This window comes from Ranitomeya imitator, chromosome 6, assembly GCF_032444005.1.
Source record: "Ranitomeya imitator isolate aRanImi1 chromosome 6, aRanImi1.pri, whole genome shotgun sequence".
NCBI classification, from domain to species: Eukaryota; Metazoa; Chordata; class Amphibia; order Anura; family Dendrobatidae; genus Ranitomeya; species Ranitomeya imitator.
Genome location: NC_091287.1, coordinates 23,984,636 through 24,003,149, shown reverse-complemented (window position 1 = coordinate 24,003,149; position 18,514 = coordinate 23,984,636). Strand labels below are relative to the sequence as shown.

General features: G+C 45.9%; 2 protein-coding genes across 4 annotated transcripts in view; one reads left to right on the top strand and one right to left on the bottom strand.

Moving 5' to 3' along the window:
- Window positions 1-4,284, top strand: part of TMEM106B (transmembrane protein 106B) — a 31,950-nt gene extending 27,666 nt beyond the window's left edge. For both annotated transcript variants that reach the window (XM_069729327.1, XM_069729329.1), the window contains exon 8: window positions 717-4,284. In XM_069729327.1, coding sequence (XP_069585428.1) covers window positions 717-849 — 133 coding nt within the window. In that variant the 3' untranslated portion in view covers window positions 850-4,284. The remainder of the gene's footprint in view (window positions 1-716) is intronic.
- Window positions 4,285-4,676: 392 nt separating this feature from the next.
- The window catches only part of VWDE (von Willebrand factor D and EGF domains), a 94,561-nt gene continuing 80,723 nt past the window's right edge, over window positions 4,677-18,514 (bottom strand). The window contains exons 27-29 of one of the 2 annotated variants that reach the window (XM_069729325.1): window positions 9,146-9,241; window positions 8,952-9,055; window positions 4,677-5,156 (exon numbers count right to left, since the gene is read on the bottom strand). In XM_069729325.1, the coding sequence (XP_069585426.1) occupies window positions 5,148-5,156; window positions 8,952-9,055; window positions 9,146-9,241 (209 nt within the window). In that variant the 3' untranslated portion in view covers window positions 4,677-5,147. The remainder of the gene's footprint in view (window positions 5,157-8,951; window positions 9,056-9,145; window positions 9,242-18,514) is intronic. The other variant, XM_069729326.1, reaches the window with a different exon arrangement.

Below are 18,514 nucleotides of genomic sequence, written 5' to 3'. Positions count from 1 at the left end.
ATACTGCTCCCTGTGTACAATAATATAACTACTATAATACTGCTCCCTGTGTACAATAATATAACTACTATAATACTGCCTCTATGTACAAGAATATAACTACTATAATACTGCTCCTATATACAAGAATATAACTACTATAATACTGCCCCTATGTACAAGAATATAACTACTATAATACTGCTCCCTGTGTACAATAATATAACTACTATAATACTGCTCCTATATACAAGAATATAACTACTATAATACTGCTCCTATGTACAAGAATATAACTACTATAATACTGCCCCTATGTACAAGAATATAACTACTATAATACTGCTCCCTGTGTACAATAATATAACTACTATAATACTGCCTCTATGTACAAGAATATAACTACTATAATACTGCCCCTATGTACAAGAATATAACTACTATAATACTGTTCCTATGTACAGGAATATAACTACTATAATACTGCTCCCTATGTACAAGAATATAACTACTATAACACTGCACTCTATGTACAAGAATATAACTACTTTAATACTTGCCCTATAATACTGCTCTTTGTGGGTCACTTTTTCTGGTGGGGTGTAACGTCCTGGGCATGTTTCGGCACTAGGTATACATTATTCTGATATGTGACTATGGGTAGCGGCACATTCATAGTGTTGTACTGTTCACTTGTGGTCACTGAAGGTATAATACCGTCCTCTTCGTTTGTACAGGGTGACGGTGACCATTTCCTACTTGGGTCATCCAGAACAACTTTCCCAAGAAGTGTATCAGTACGTGGACTGCGGGGGTAACGCCACCTACCACCTGGGCCAGTCCAGCCTCCCCATCTTCAAGCAGCCTTAGCGTCCTTCCAGGTTGGAGCGGAGACGAGAGCGGCGTTGGGCGTGACGCTGCCTTCTGTGCGGCTCTGGCCGGTTCTGTGCGGTTGGCGCAGGCAGCTCATTTTGGTGCATCTAGACTAGGATCTAACCCCCGGAGGCTTTATATCCGCCGGTCATATCGTGAGGTCGCCCCTCAGGCCGCGTGTACATAAATCTGTATATAGTAACATGTTCTCTGTGCAACGGCAAACTTACTCATCATTTTACCTGGGACGCTTTCTAGGTCTTTTTTTTTTATTATTTTATTTTATTTCGGTTTAATTCTTTATTGCCGCATGGATTTGATAATATTATTTTTTTCTTTTTTTTTCCTTTTTTAATCATTTAAATTTTATTTTATTTATTTTTTATCACTATTATTTGGTAGCGACGAATTATGAGGGCGTCGGTAAATAGGCAACTTGGGTGACGGCCAATACAGCTGCCGTTAAAAGGGTTAACAGGAAGGAAAGGAGTCATTAGTCCAATTATTAATGTCTCTTTTTTTTTTTTTGGGGGGGGGGGGGGGCGCCAAATTGTAAAAAGTTCCAATTCTTGACTGCCCACGACATAAATGCTGCCTGCTTTCCATGCTGCTTCCTGACATTGGGAAGAAGGATTTTTTTTATATATATATATATAGAAGCCATATATATACTGCTTCTTCTGTATTTTCTAACTCTTCTGTCAGCTGACTGATTATTGTGATCTTTCCCCATCACCAAACCACTTTGATTTTTGGGTCTCTTTTTAAGATTTATGTTTTCTTAAAGGGGCGGGGGCTTTTACCACTTAAAGCTTCTTTTTCCGAACGCGATCATATTTTGCGATATTCTCTGGTTTTTATGCCTCGTTCTGTCTCTGGCAGTGATCACTCCAACCTCTGACCACTTTTATTTTGCGGTTTACGCCGTCATATAAGTATTGATTCTGCGATTTATTCTTGTCCGTACGTGAACGACGTTCTCCGCTGCTCTCGGTGACGGTTGCACGATCTGTGCATGGTTGTTTTCTCTTGACTCTCTGCCTCAGCAAGCTGACCGCTTGTTGTTTTTATGGGCGAGATAAGCGGCTGACAGACAGACTGGGCACCGCTTGTCTTCTCGAGAAAATAGGACTTGACCCCCTGCAGATCCTGAAATAAAGTCGTGTTTTGGGTGCTGCACACCCATTTGCCATTTTGGGAGCCGGTAGAGGCCGCTGAATACATTTTATTAATTGCTGGACCTAACTGGACTTTTTAAGTAGCAATTTAGGAAAAAGACAGGACTTTTTGTTCCTCAGGGGAGGAGCAAGGTGATAAACTGCTCCGCCCCTGAGGAAGCATTTTTATCCAATAGGCCTCTATCTGCCTTCTGCTTCCACCCGTGCATTCCCAGATGATAAGGTATGGAAAAGTGTCAGGTCAAGAATATTTGGACTCGGAGGAAAGGGATTCTGGTATATAAATATGTGCGGACAAGATTGGGACAGGTGTCAGCTTCCAAAAAACATCCATTCCCCAGATATTCAAATTAATAGGGAAGCACCACTTTTCTAGATGGGTTGTTCCATTCTGTTAGAAAGTCGCCAATCTGGCCCCCCAACATCTTCTGGGGGGTGTTAGTTATTTTTTTTTTTGCTTAATTGCATGGATTTAGAGCTAAAAATATTTTTTTCAGCTACAGTTTCATTAAAAAGTTTAAACCTTTGGCTCTTTTTCTTCCCTGAAAAATCCCTCAGTGACTGAGTTAGTGACACTTTTTTTTTTTTCCTTCTCTTTTGTCTTTTTCTGAGCTCCTCTGTGTTGATTTCTAACCACAGACCTCATCAAAGTTGAGCTGAATTTTTCTTGCGCTCTGAAATCAGCCGAGAGGAGCTCAGAAAAAGACTGATAAGAGAGTTGCAAAGTAAGAATGAGCTCACCGACCGTTTCTCAGTTAACTCATTCTGCAATGTGCGGGGATACAAAGACCCTGTAAAGGCCAAATTATGTGAAAATGATTATTAAAACCCACTTGTAAAAATTATATTTAGCCCAAAATAACTTTAATGGTGTGGAGGAATATGATGCCCCCTTAAGGTGTCCTTAATTTATTAAATTAATAATAAATGTAATAAATAATTATTATTAAATCTCAAGGTGACCAGCAATGTGAACTGGACACATTACACAACTTTAGCTATTTTTTATCTGATGTTGTAGGAAGGTCAGTAAGCTCTTTAGCACTAGTAGGGGGAATCATTTTATAGGGGGTCTTGATGACTATTTTTTTTTTTTCTGTTTTTTTTTTTTTTTAGCCAATCTGATAATCTCGTAGGAAAAAAAAAAAAGGTTTACTCCATAGACAACTCTTACAAGTTTATACAGTTTTCTCGCCTAGTTACTAGGATGCACACATCACATTTCGCTTCTGCCCACCAGATGGCGCTGTTACTCTTCACAAACCACTTTGTAACACAGAAGACAGAGATACAATGTATCTTTATATTTAAAGGGGACATGTCACTATTCTGAAAAGAGCAAAGAACATGGGAGTTGAAGGTATTTTTACTAACCGTAACCGTAACCGTGATTTTTGCAGGATTTTCCAATTAACTAAGTAAAAAAAAAAAGTGGCTGTAGTTTCATGTTTATTTGCATTAAAAAAGGAGCAGTCATATACGGTAAAATGGTCTAAAATATCCGTTTTGCAATGAAATCTGTATCTTAAGGATACAATTTAGAAACCACTTATTGATTACAATATTTGATCAGCTCGGGTCATAATTGCGACCCCATCGCTAAGCATTCTCATCGAAGTGAATTTCTGTTCTATGCCTTTAAATAGAGACTCCGCCTACAACTATTTCTAGAAAGATCTGACCAGTAAAGCCTCTCTAGATGAGGACTTGTCTGCTGCTAGTGCCTCCAGCCTGATCACCACGGTAACCACCAACATTCCAGCTCCGAGCCATCCTATTTGACAGTCTCATTTCCTACGGAACTCACTGCCTAGCAACCAATAATTGATACTTTGTTGCCAGGAAGGGTATCCCTAGCAACTAGTCTGTGCCAGGTTACTTAGATCAGGCAGAAATGGCGCTCAATCGAGGGCAGTAAAAGAGCTAAGGAGGTCTGGAAAGACGAACGCAATGGCTTTCCATACTTTTTTACTGTCCCTTTAATTATATTTTTTGCAAAAATATTTTGTTTAGAGGAACCCCTTTAAGTATCATGGCTGCTGTGGACAATCTGTGCTCCATATGGTATAAGGTGATGGATCGTTGATCAGATGCCCTGATTGTTTCTATGTAAATACTGCGGTTTTGGCGCACGTGGGAAATCACGTGATTCGTGTCAATAATTATTTAACAACACTAATGAGCTTGTGTGTATCGGTAATTACAGTTTTGTTTCTTTGGCAAAAAAGTAACAATAAAGATTGATGAAAAGTGACGTCTGTCTGCGCTGTTTGTTCCTCTGCGTCTTACCCACGGGGTCTACGGACGTCACCTGCCGCCATGGACCCCTAAGTGACCCCTCTCCTCCATGACCGTTTTCCTTCCCGTCTTCCCGATGTCGCCTTTTTTGTAGAGTTTCGTTATCAAATGTGAATTCTCCCCCTATCACCGGAACTGCAGAGCAATACCGGACACAACCTGCGGACAGGGGCGGCGCTGTTCCTACAGGAAATAAGTTGCCGGAAGCCATTGGGAACATTTTTTTCATTCCCTACGTACAATTATATCCAACAATGTATCAATCACATAACAACTTTATCATTCTTCCATCCAGGATCCGGTTTGGTTAAAAAAAAAAAAACGGAACATTTATTATATATTTTTATTTTATGTAAATATTTACATCTCATTTTTCTGATGGAAAATTGCAGGGAAAATAGTAAATGGCAATTATAAAAAATAATAATAAAAACCCCACTAATGATTGTTTTGTGGTCGACAGTGAAAATAACAAAGTGCGGATGTAGCAGAGCTGAGTGTGTTGTGACGCTTGTTGTTGGCAGTTTTACATAGGACTGCTGATCTACCTATATTATAACTCAGACATGTATCGCAGGGCGGCACGTTCAGCTCTGCTACATCCGTGTCCTCCTGGATCTACCGGTTTACAGTGCAGCGTCTTTGTGCCGTCACACGCACAATATCCGCTCAGCAGGGGATGTTCTTGTATCTGAGCTGCTGAGACCTCCTCGCCCTCCGGTTCGCCTCGGCATGGGGTCTTCTATCACCTGTAGTTTTGGTTCTGTGATTGATTAATGTCTGAAGTTTTCACTTCTCGGTAAATCCCCGGAGTCATCCTCACAGCGGCTGAAGATGGAAACATAGTAACATAGTTAGTAAGGCCGAAAAAAGCCATTTGTCCATCCAGTTCAGCCTATATTCCATCATAATAAATACCCAGATCTACGTCCTTCTACAGAACCTAATAATTGTATGATACAATATTGTTCTGCTCCAGGAAGACATCCAGGCCTCTCTTGAACCCCTCGACTGAGTTTGCCATCACCACCTCCTCAGGCAAGCAATTCCAGATTCTCACTGCCCTAACAGTAAAGAATCCTCTTCTATGTTGGTGGAAAAACCTTCTCTCCTCCAGACGCAAAGAATGCCCCCTTGTGCCCGTCACCTTCCTTGGTATAAACAGATCCTCAGCGAGATATTTGTATTGTCCCCTTATATACTTATACATGGTTATTAGATCGCCCCTCAGTCGTCTTTTTTCTAGACTAAATAATCCTAATTTCGCTAATCTATCTGGGTATTGTAGTTCTCCCATCCCCTTTATTAATTTTGTTGCCCTCCTTTGTACTCTCTCTAGTTCCATTATATCCTTCCTGAGCACCGGTGCCCAAAACTGGACACAGTACTCCATGTGCGGTCTAACTAGGGATTTGTACAGAGGCAGTATAATGCTCTCATCATGTGTATCCAGACCTCTTTTAATGCACCCCATGATCCTGTTTGCCTTGGCAGCTGCTGCCTGGCACTGGCTGCTCCAGGTAAGTTTATCATTAACTAGGATCCCCAAGTCCTTCTCCCTGTCAGATTTACCCAGTGGTTTCCCATTCAGTGTGTAATGGTGATATTGATTCCTTCAGCCAGAGCGGCTCCGGGACTATCCGGGCCCTTAGGCGACAGGTTTGCTGGGGCCCCTCTGTTTCAGTCACATTGTATCAGGGCTTGATATTTCATTACCATTTGTAGCACTCTCATCGCCATTTTCTGATTTTCTGATCTCTTATTTTTTTGGTGAACATAAAAGAGCAATGTTGCCATTTTTGTTTTTTATTTCGGATCATTTCGGATCATTTTTTAATTCTGCAAACAGCAATACCAAATATGTTATTTTTTCCATATTTTTCTTTTCTTTTAGATTTTATGTACAGGTCCTTCTCAAAAAATTAGCATATAGTGTTAAATTTCATTATTTCCCATAATGTAATGATTACAATTAAACTTTCATATATTATAGATTCATTATCCACCAACTGAAATTTGTCAGGTCTTTTATTGTTTTAATACTGATGATTTTGGCATACAACTCCTGATAACCCAAAAAACCTGTCTCAATAAATTAGCATATCAAGAAAAGGTTCTCTAAACGACCTATTACCCTAATCTTCTGAATCAACTAATTAACTCTAAACACATGCAAAAGATACCTGAGGCTTTTATAAACTCCCTGCCTGGTTCATTACTCAAAACCCCCATCATGGGTAAAGGTGCCGTCACACTTAGCGACGCTGCAGCGATACCGACAACGATCCGGATCGCTGCAGCGTCGCTGTTTGGTCGCTGGAGAGCTGTCACACAGACCGCTCTCCAGCGACCAACGATGCCGGTAACCAGGGTAAACATCGGGTAACTAAGCGCAGGGCCGCGCTTAGTTACCCGATGTTTACCCTGGTTACCATGCTAAAAGTAAAAAAAAAAACAAACACTACATACTTACCTACCGCTGTCTGTCCTCCAGCGCTGCGCTCTGCTTCTCTGCTCTCCTCCTGTACTGTCTGTGAGCCGGAAAGCAGAGCGGTGACGTCACCGCTCTGCTTTCCGGCTCACAGCCAGTACAGGAGGAGTGCAGAGCACAGCGCTGGAGGACAGACAGCGGTAGGTAAGTATGTAGTGTTTGTTTTTTTTTTACTTTTAGCATGGTAACCAGGGTAAACATCGGGTTACTAAGCGCGGCCCTGCGCTTAGTTACCCGATGTTTACCCTGGTTACCAGTGAAAACATTGCTGGATCGGTGTCACACACGCCGATCCAGCGATGTCTCCAGGGAGTCCAGCGACGAAATAAAGTTCTGGACTTTATTCAGCGACCAACTATCTCCCAGCAGGGGCCTGATCGTTGGTCGCTGTCACACATAACGATTTCATTAACGATATCGTTGCTACGTCACAAATAGCAACAATATCGTTAACAATATCGTTATGTGTGAAGGTACCTTAAGACTAGCGACCTGACAGATGTCAAGAAGGCCATCATTGACACCCTCAAGCAAGAGGGTAAGACCCAGAAAGACATTTCTCAACAAATAGGCTGTTCCCAGAGTGCTGTATCAAGGCACCTCGATGGTAAGTCTGTTGGAAGGAAACAATGTGGCAGAAAACGCTGTACAACGAGAAGAGGAGACCGGACCCTGAGGAAGATTGTGGAGAAGGACCGATTCCAGACCTTGGGGAACCTGAGGAAGCAGTGGACTGAGTCTGGTGTGGAAACATCCAGAGCCACCGTGCACAGGCGTGTGCAGGAAATGGGCTACAGGTGCCGCATTCCCCAGGTAAAGCCACTTTTCAACCATAAACAGCGGCAGAGGCGCCTGACCTGGGCTACAGAGAAGCAGCACTGGACTGTTGCTAAGTGGTCCCAAGTACTTTTTTCTGATGAAAGCAAATTTTGCATGTCATTCGGAAATCAAGGTGCCAGAGTCTGGAGGAAGACTGGGGAGAAGGAAATGCCAAAATGCCTGAAGTCCAGTGTCAAGTACCCACAGTCAGTGATGGTGTGGGGTGCCATGTCAGCTGCTGGTGTTGGGCCACTGTGTTTCATCAAGGGCAGGGTCAATGCAGCTAGCTATCAGGAGATTTTGGAGCACTTCATGCTTCCATCGGCTGAAATGCTTTATGGAGATGAAGATTTCATTTTTCAGCACGACCTGGCACCTGCTCACAGTGCCAAAACCACTGGTAAATGGTTTACTGACCATGGTATTACTGTGCTCAATTGGCCTGCCAACTCTCCTGACCTGAACCCCATAGAGAATCTGTGGGATATTGTGAAGAGAAAGTTGAGAGACGCAAGACCCAACACTCTGGATGAGCTTAAGGCCGCTATTGAAGCATCCTGGGCCTCCATAACATCTCAGCAGTGTCACAGGCTGATTGCCTCCATGCCACGCCGCATTGAAGCAGTCATTTCTGCCAAAGGATTCCCCACCAAGTATTGAGTGCATAACTGAACATTATTATTTGATGGTTTTTTTGTTTGTTATTAAAAAACACTTTTATTTGATTGGATGGGTGAAGTATGCTAATTTATTGAGACAGGTTTTTTGGGTTATCAGGAGTTGTATGCCAAAATCATCAGTATTAAAACAATAAAAGACCTGACAAATTTCAGTTGGTGGATAATGAATCTATAATATATGAAAGTTTAATTGTAATCATTACATTATGGGAAATAATGAAATTTAACACTATATGCTAATTTTTTGAGAAGGACCTGTACTTTCCAAGGCCAGGAGTATGGGAGATCGGAACTTTTATATATTTTTTATTGTTTTCAAACGTTTTTATTGGTATTTTCAATTTTAAACAGGTAGAAATGAGAGAAAGGGGAAGGAAATAAACATAGGGTAGGGAAAAGGAAAGGAATCCCCAAGTGAAATGGGGAATGAAATTATATTTTTTATTGTTTGAAATTATTTTTCTTTTTTTTTCAACGTCTTACTGATCCCACCCGGGGACTTGAACCTGCGATCGCTTGATATATTAACGGCAATAATGTATTGTAATCTGCCATAGGTGTACAGATATGGGGGTCTTTAGTGTTCTTAGACAGCACAGCCCCCGATGCCGCTCCGTGCAGACGCTCGGTTACCTGTAATCTCTGTCCACATGTGACTCCAGTATGGCCGGTGCGACAGGAACACACATTGGGGGCCGTGCAGCGCCCTCCGTACAAACATTTGTAATTGCAGACGGCTGAGTAAATAGTAAAAAGTCATTAAATGCAGTAATGGGGGAAACATTCTGAGTATGTAAGCAGTCACCGTGCGGGGGAGTATCACTTACGCGTCTGGCACTGAGCCCCTTCCCACTCCGCCGGGCACTGGCAGGTATTTGGGCCGATACAGTCGCCCCCATTCTTACACTTCTGCAGACAGATTGCTGGAGAAACACGAAAGTGTAATTAATTAACAAAATAGACAAAGTGAATAGACTTAATGTAAACTCGCACCGTAAAGGGCAAAGCTCTGTCTCGCTCAGCACCGGAACATGGTAGTATTTAAATTAGTACAGTGTAAGATTAATGGAACTAGTTACCAGGAGTGAATGAGCAATGACCCAACAGATCAAAGTCATTTCACTGGTATAGAATTAAATGATGGCGTTTTGTGTGTCAGCAGCCACCACTAGGGGGAGCTCACGATCTCCAAAATGTATACAGTCTCCACTAAAGGGAATTAACGACCCACAGATTTATACAGTCACCACTAGATGAACTAACTGTATACACATTTATACGGTCATAACTAGAGGGAGCTCACTACATACCGATTTTATACCGTCACCACTAGTGGGAGCTCACTACATACAGATTTATACAGCCACCACTACAGGGAGCTCACTACATACAGATTTATACAGCCACCACTAGGAGGAGCTCTCTACATACAGATTTATACAGTCACCACTAGAGGGAGCTCACTACATACAGATTTATACAGCCACCACTAGAGGGAGATCACTACATACAGATTTATACAGTCACCACTAGAGGGAGCTCACTACATACAGATTTATACAGCCATCACTAGGAGGAGCTCACTACATACAGATTTATACAGCCACTTCTAGGGGGAGCTCACTACATACCGATTTATATAGCCACCACTAGAGGGAGCTCACTACCTACAGATTTATACAGCCACCACTAGGAGGAGCTCTCTACATACAGATTTATACAGTCACCACTAGAGGGAGCTCACTACATACAGATTTATACAGCCACCACTAGAGGGAGCTCACTACATACAGATTTATACAGCCACCACTAGAGGGAGCTCACTACATACAGATTTATACAGCCACCACTAGAGGGAGCTCACTACCTACAGATTTATACAGCCACCACTAGGAGGAGCTCTCTACCTACAGATTTATACAGCCACCACTAGGAGGAGCGCACTACATACAGATTTATTTATTTTTATTTAAATAGATTTTTATTAACAATATACAAAAGAAGAACATCATATTACCATTTACATTGCAACATGTTACATACACATTTTCTTTATTTTAATAAACCCCAACATATCCCCAACAGCCCTCCCCCCCCATAAGACAGCTCATTCTCAATCTATACTCCCCTGAGACCATCCCTGCCCCAGGTAAATTACCCCTATCCGAGTCATAAGATTCCCGACTTTTATTACTCCTCAATCCATCTCAAGCCATGGAGACCACATTTTATTAAACGTTTCTAATTTTCCCCTTTTTTTGTACACCCCTTTTTCCAGTTTTAGACCATGTTGAACATATTGGAGAAATTCCCTCCTCGCAGGTGGTTCTGCCTTTATCCAGTTCCGTGCTATCACTTTTCTAGCCATATATAGTAACCTAGCAATTGCAATCTTCCAGGAGTTGTCTACTCCAATTTCTTCCACATATCCCAACAAGCATATTATCGGCTCTCTTGGAACTCTGCACTTATACGCACCTTCTACTCTGCTCAAAACCACCACCCAAAAAGCAGCCAGCCTAGGACACGTCCACATCATGTGGTATATTCCTGCGTTCTCACTCGCACACCTCGGGCACTCAGAGTTAGCACGCAATCCCGCTTTGTGTAGCACTTCCGGAGATTTATATACTCTGTGTAAAATATATAGGTGCGAGAGCCTGTATGGTTCACTCAAGGATAGTCGCGGAACCCACTCCATCACCGATTCCCAGGTTTCATTCTCTATCTGCCCCACGTCTCTCTCCCATTTAGCTCTCGCCTTTATAGGGAAATCTAGTAAAAACGTGTGCATAAGGTCCTTATACAGGGTAGAGATAACTCCCCTTGTAGTCCCGTCTCCACACACATGCTCCAAAACTATATCCCCTTGGATCCTGATGTCAGCTTTCTTATTTTGAACTCCAAAGGCATGTCTCATCTGCGCATACTGATATTCCCCTGTGGATCTCCGACCAAACTCTACCTGCAATTGGGAGAAGGGTTTTAATGCTCGTTGTTGGATTATCTGGTGAACAAAGCAAATTCCTTTAGTCTGCCACTCCATCAGTCCTCCCAGAGCCTCAAATTCCTTTAAATTATTGTTAGACCATATCGGTGTAAATTTAGTCAGCCCTGTAACCCCCCGAATCTGCCTCAATCTATTCCATAATTTACGAATCAGGAACAGGGTTGGATATAATTTCCCTAAAGCTCCCAAGGAGCCGTCTTCCAAACATTCAACCACCGGCCGTCGGCCTGTCACCCCTTCCATTAGGTGTTGTACTGCACTGGATGACGCCTCTCGCGCCCAGCCCTTCAAATGCTGGCTCTGGGCTGCAAGAAAATATATTTCCGGGTTGGGCAAAGCCAAACCACCATCCTTGGGTCGCTGAAGCGTCTCCAGGCTAATACGTGGATAGTGTCTCCCCCATATCAAATTTCTAAAGAGGGCATTAATCTGCTGGAACTTCCCCCGAGGGATCCAAATTGGCGCATTATGTAGAACATATAGAATTTTAGGCATCAGGACCATTTTAATAAGATTAACCCTACCGACCACCGATAGATGTAGCTTATTCCAGGCATCGACCTTCGCCTTGAGTACTCCCATAACAGGAGTCAAATTTCTCTGTAGGAACTCCCCAATTGGCACCGAAATCCATATTCCAAGGTATTTAAATTGAGATACCACCTTAAGCCTCTCATCCCCAACAGCCTCACTCACATTCTCTCCTACTTCATCCACCCTAAAGAGAACCGATTTACCCCAGTTAATTGTTAGTCCCGATACGGTACCAAATCTTTCAACAATTTCAATGGCCCCTCTCAGTGAATCGTCCGGATCAGCCAGAAACAGCAAAACGTCATCTGCATATAGCACTATCTTTTCCTCAATTTCCCCATACCTAAACCCAGGGACCCCATCAGATTGCCGAATCTTAGCAGCAAGAGGCTCTACAGCCAAGGCAAACAGGAGAGGTGAAAGCGGGCATCCCTGCCTAGTACCCCTAGCCAGCCCTATAGGTCGAGACAACTCCCCGTTCACTCTAATTCTGGCCGTCGGTAATGAATACAACAGCTTTATCCAGGCCACAAACTGCGGACCAAACCCCATACATTCCAACACCTGCCAAAGATATCCCCACTCAACACTGTCAAACGCCTTATGAGCATCTAGCGACACAATCACTCTTCGACCACAGTTGTCAGACTTCACCTGTAAATTAACATATAACCTCCGCAAGTTAATCGCCGTTGACCTATCAGGCATGAAGCCAGATTGGTCCGAGTGCACCAGACTCGTAATGACACTAGAAAGACGGAGAGCCAACACCTTGGCCAGAAGTTTGACATCAATAGTTAGTAAAGAAATTGGGCGGTATGACTCCGGTTTCCCCAAATCCTTATCCTCCTTTGGAATAACCACTATTATGGCCTCTCTCATAGAGGCTGGCAAGCACCCACAGGACCTAGCTTCCTCCAGTACCATTTTTAATCTAGGAATCAGCACTTCTGCCAGGCCTTTATAGACCTCAGCGGGTAGCCCATCAACCCCAGGCGCCTTCCCATTAGCCATGGACATTAATGCACGACTCAGTTCCTCCTCAGTGATAGGGGCCTCAAGGCTCTCCCTATCTGCCTCATTCAGTCTCGGCAGATCCAGACCTTCCAAGAAAGTCAATGTATCCTCGACCGATTCACCAAACCGGGAGGAATATAAGTCTGCATAGAAGTCCGCAAAAGCCCTCAAAATCTCAGGTGTTTCCGTTATTCTACTTCCGCTTACAGGTTCCAGTGAATGTATGTATGAAGAACCTCTCTGAGCAGCAGCCATCAACGACAGCATATGTCCCACTGTTTCCCCCTCCTGATAAAACAGCACTCTTTGAAATTCCCGCTTCCTCTCAGCTTTGTCCAACAGAATTTTTTCCAAATGATTTTGTGCATTTTTCATCCTTTTCCCTGCTTTGGGAGTTCCCAGTGTAGCCATTCCATCCTCTGCCTCCTTCAACTCCTCCACTGCCGCCTTTTCTGCCTCCCTCATCCTCCGCTTACACCTACTAATGTCCCTAAACAGTAGTCCTCTCAGATACGCCTTCATTGCATCCCAAATCGTAAGAGCGTCTGTGCTTCCATCATTTAAGACAAAGAATTCCGCCACCTCCCGACCTATACTTTCCAATACAATACTCTGTAGCCAATTAGGGTGAATCTTCCATTCTCTCCCACTTGTCGAGTGAGCCCCCTCCAATCTAACCTCTACTTCAATTGGACTATGGTCCGACAAGGCCCTTGGCAGATATCTCACCTCCCCAACCAATGTGTCCAAAATCCTGTTACCCAGAGCCATATCAATCCTAGAGAGCGTGGCATGCGCTGGTGAATAACATGAGTACCCTCTCTCTCCAATATGTCTGACCCTCCAAAGATCAATCAAACCTATCTCCTGTATATAGGTGCCAAATGTTGTGATGTGCCCCTCCGACCTATTCTGGGTGTTTTTATTTTTGTCCCAATATTCATCACAGATATTATTTAGGGCTCCGATAATCATCAACGGTGTCGGCCCCCATCTTTCCACTCGCTCCATTACTTCTCTAATCTTCCTGCCAGAGTAGGGGGGCGGAATATACATCGCGGCAACACACAACATCACTCCATACAATATACACCATATTAGTACGTACTGTCCCTCCACGTCCACATATACCTTCACCTCCTCATACTGAACTCCCGCTGGGACCAAGATTGAGACTCCTCTGGCATACGTGGAGAAGGTAGAATGATATCCCCTCTGGATCCAACGTCTATTTAAGACATCCACCTTTTCCCTTACCAAATGTGTCTCCAGCAAGCATATCATTGAGGCCTGTTGATCTCTTGCAAACTCGCGGCTCGTCTGGATTTTTCCCCTAGGCCTCTCACATTCCAGCACAAAATCTTAAAACGGGTCCCCATCAATTGACTCATCTTCACTAAGAGTATCATCATTCTTGAGCACGAGCTGTCTAACTTCCCTCCCCCCCCCCCCCCAACACCCCCTCCCACCCATCCCCCCTCACATCTAACCATTCCACCTCTTTTCAAGAGTGGGGCATCATCGCCCATAGCGAACACTCCGTTTGGCATTACCTTCCCAACCCTCCTCCCACCACCGTACATTACAGGATTCTATGCTTTTTGAAAAACAACATATCTCAAAATTGTAAAAAAAAAAGGACATGGAATTGTCAATACATGCAAGAAGCCTGCAAACACTTATAATATGCCGCTTACCCTTCCCCTTTCCCAACAGCCATTACAACATCACTTTAACTGAATACAATCCAGCTCCCTTCTTCACCACCCATACCCCCTGAGTTGTCAATCACATGACTCTTTGCCAACTGACAGATAAGTAACCAAGATCAGACTCTTCCCACAGTTTCAGTCTCCTTTTCCTTTAAGGTTTTTAGCATTAATATCGATCCACTGGGTAGCCTCCTCCGGCTTCTGAAAAAAGTGAATTTTTTCAAACGCCACCACCCTCAGTCTTGCTGGAAACATCATGGAGTACTGCACTCCCAACTCCCTCAGCCGTCTCTTGATACCCGTGAACATCATCCGTTGTTTCTGCACCAGAGTAGAATAGTCCGGGTAGATAGCAATCTTTTGGCCTTCAACTGTCAGATCCGTCATGTTTCTAGCCTTCCTCAGGATAATGTCTCTGTCTCTATAATTTAGGATTTTGGCGAGCATGGTACGGGGATTCGCTCCAGGGACAGGTGGTTTCGGCGGGACCCTATGGGCTCTCTCTACCGCGAACACTTTTGTTAGCGCCATATCTCCAAAAGTCTCTAACAGCCATTTTTCAATATATTCAGTTGGATTCCTCCCTTCTGCTTTTTCAGGGATGCCCACTATGTGAATATTATTTCTTCTGGACCTGTTCTCAAGGTCCTCATTTTTAGCAGCCAATTCAGCTATTGCTTGAGTGAACTTTTTCTCTGCTTTTTGTAGCTGCACTATATGGTCTTCTGCAGTGCTCACTCTCTCCTCTACCTCCCCCACACGTTTGTCAATCTTCTGCATGGCTGCGTTTATCTGGGCTGTGCCCCCCTTAACCTCCTGTATCTGTAAGGTCAGAGACTGTTTACATGAAGAGACTAGCGCAAAAACGTCTCTTAGGGTAGGCTCAGCTTCTGGCGCCATTTCCTCGGGTCCCCCTTCTGCCACCGCCATTTTACTCTCCTTTCTCCCCTGTTGTACCTCATGCTTTCCTGCTGGGCTCTCCTCCTTCTCCTCCTCCTCCTCTTCGGTATCAGCTCCGGCTCCCTCCTCTGCGGCCTCCGCTCTCGCAAACTGCTGGAGCTTTGCCGCCACCTCCATGCGCTTCCTACATGCGGCGTTCTCCTTATCCACCTTCTCCCTTGTATCGGCGCCATCTTGGATTGCGCCTGCATCTCCGGCTCCCGCGTCCTTCTGCCTTCTCCTAGTCATGGTCTCCGGTTCCAGCGCTACCGCTTTGCACCGCCAGACTCTCCAAGTCTCCCCGCAGCCGGTAAGCCCCCTCAGGAACCGATCAGCGGCGGCTCTGCAGGATTCTTTAATGTACGGCCGCGGGAGCTCTCAGCCGCACGTCCGTTCACATGGACACTCAGGCCACGCCCCCTACATACAGATTTATACAGCCACCACTAGAGGGAGTTCACTACCTACAGATTTATACAGCCACCACTAGAGAGAGCTCACTACATACAGATTTATACAGCCACCACTAGGAGGAGCTCTCTACCTACAGATTTATACAGCCACCACTAGAGGGAGTTCACTACATACATATTTATACAGCCACCACTAGAGAGAGCTCACTACATACAGATTTATACAGCCACCACTAGGAGGAGCTCTCTACCTACAGATTTATACAGTCACCACTAGGCGCTTGTAGTCTGTGGAGGAAGGTGCTGGTTTGTTTGCTCCAGGAGAGTCACCAGTTTTTCACCCAGTAATTCCCCCCCTCTCTGACCCAGGAAAGAGAGGGGTGTATTGGATGGACTGTGGGGCTGAGTCCCCGTCTCCCACCCCTCGGTCTAAGCCGGCGAGGGGTGGGAGCTCATCGCTACCGGCAAAGAGGGTCACCAGATCCGGCAAGGCCCAGAACATGGTGGAGCTCAGGAAGACCCAGGAGGGCTGCAAAGCCCCTAAGGCTGAGGCGAGGGCCACTGCGGTGTCTCCTCCCGGAGGTGAGCGGAGTACTCGCAGAGGTGCAGCGGCGCCGGTGCCGAAGGATTGGGGCACTAGGGCCGCACGGGAGCCGGTTACCAGCTATGGCTCCCGCGTCCATACGTACCTCAGCGAGTATGAGGAGGCCGGGAAGACCCTCAGGAGACTCCGGGAGGAGATGAAGGAGGTGAGGCAAGCTGCAGACAGCGCCTCCCGCACAGAGAAGTCTGCCCTAACAGCCAGGATATCCAGTCTGGGGATCTGCATTGAGGGCATGGAAGCCCGGAGAGCGGCGATATTAAACAACAGCGGGCCCTTCCGGGAAAAGCTGGAGAACGAGGACCGATTCCACAACATGGCTGCTGCAAAGGAGCCAGAGGGGTCTCGGCGTCCGACCCAGGTGGAGGAGGTGGACCATGAGGAGATGGAGGAGGCACCGTACCCACCTGGGGGCTTGGTAAGTGATCTCCAGGCCACACACAGCGGGATAGATCCAGTGCAGGTCCCACTCCCATCAGACAATAGCATTGCAGAGGATGATGGGGGTGATGCGGATGATAGAAGCAGCGATAGCAGCAGTGGGGGTTTCTCGTCTTGCAGCAGATCCGTCAGCTAGAGTCCCCAGTAAATTATGCCCACCTGAAGTTTGGGGATGAGGTGTGCGGGGACGAGGCAACCGGGAGGGGGAAAAAGAAAAGGAAGAAAACATCGGAGGAGAGGTTGGTGTTTGTCCCCCTTCCTGGGACCCCCCGGTCCCGCTGTGTGGAGCCCGCTACCCACCCCGGCCCGGGACCTGCAGTGGGTCCGGTGCGAGGGAGCGGGGAGAGTACAAGTCATATGGCGCAGGTCGCCGTCTCTGCTGGCGGTAGCAGAGGGGGCGAGAGTGGGCATGCGGCTGCAAAGCCGGACAGTGTGCATGGTCTGGAGTGTGGCCCTGTGGCGGGCAGTAATAAAACCTGTGGAGGTGTCCAGGCCCGATCCTCTGTGGAAACGGGGGACGGCCTGGTGCCTGCTGCACCCGCTGACGCTCGGGGGGTAGGGGCTGTGGGTACCTTGCCGGTGGTCACTGCTCCCCGCAGTGTTGGTGGTGCGCTGTCAGCCGGGGCCGCATCATCGGCGGCGTGTGCTGTGGTGTCGGGGTCCCCCACATGCAGATCCGATGCTGGGTCAAAGTCCGGGACCCCGGCACCGGTTATCAACTCGGGTGCAGCTGTAGTGGCTGCGGTAATACCGGCCCGGACTGCATCCTCGCCGGAGAAAGTCGCACCGCCGGGGTCCTCTGCATGTGTGTCACCTGTATCTGTGGGGGACCCGGCGGTGAAGTGCACACAGGAGCGTGGAGATGGTCTGCAGGAGAGGCTGGAGCAACAGTCTGCAGCTGCCAGCACATGCTCTGCTGAAAAGCAGGGTGTGGTAATCAAACCCTGCAGTATCAATCTTAAAGGGACAGCTGCACTGCAAACAGCAACAACCCCAGCAGAGAGCAGGAAAAAAAATGCAAGCAAAAATGTAAATAATAATGGAAGTGGTGCAAGTGGTGTGAATAGTGTGTGTGATGGTGATAATGGTGATGGGTCAGGGGCAGTTTCTGCTGGAGGTATGGTTGGTGTGAATGGTGCCAGCGTGGGGACTTCTAATGAAACTGGTGAGGCTGAGGTAAGTGAGGTGGAGATGGTTGACTGTGGTTGAGGGTTCAGGGAATATAGGGGCTGGTCCATCGTCCCCCTCACCTGTAGCCGCCATTAGTTATGCGGCTGCTGCCGCTGGGGTTCCACAGGGGTCTTCCTCATCTCCGGACCCAGGGAATGAAGCTTTTCGCCGCCGTTTCCTGGAGGCCCTCAAAAAAGGGGAGCGGACGATCAATGTAGAGGGAAGAGAGGTGGCGTTGTCCTACTGGCTAGATAAGTTTGGTCTAGCTGCCTTCCAAGAGAAAAGGGGGGGGGGAGACAGTGTGGTCCCTCCCGACAGCCGGGCAGGGGGTCTCCAGGAGAAATGTGGTTCGTCTTCGC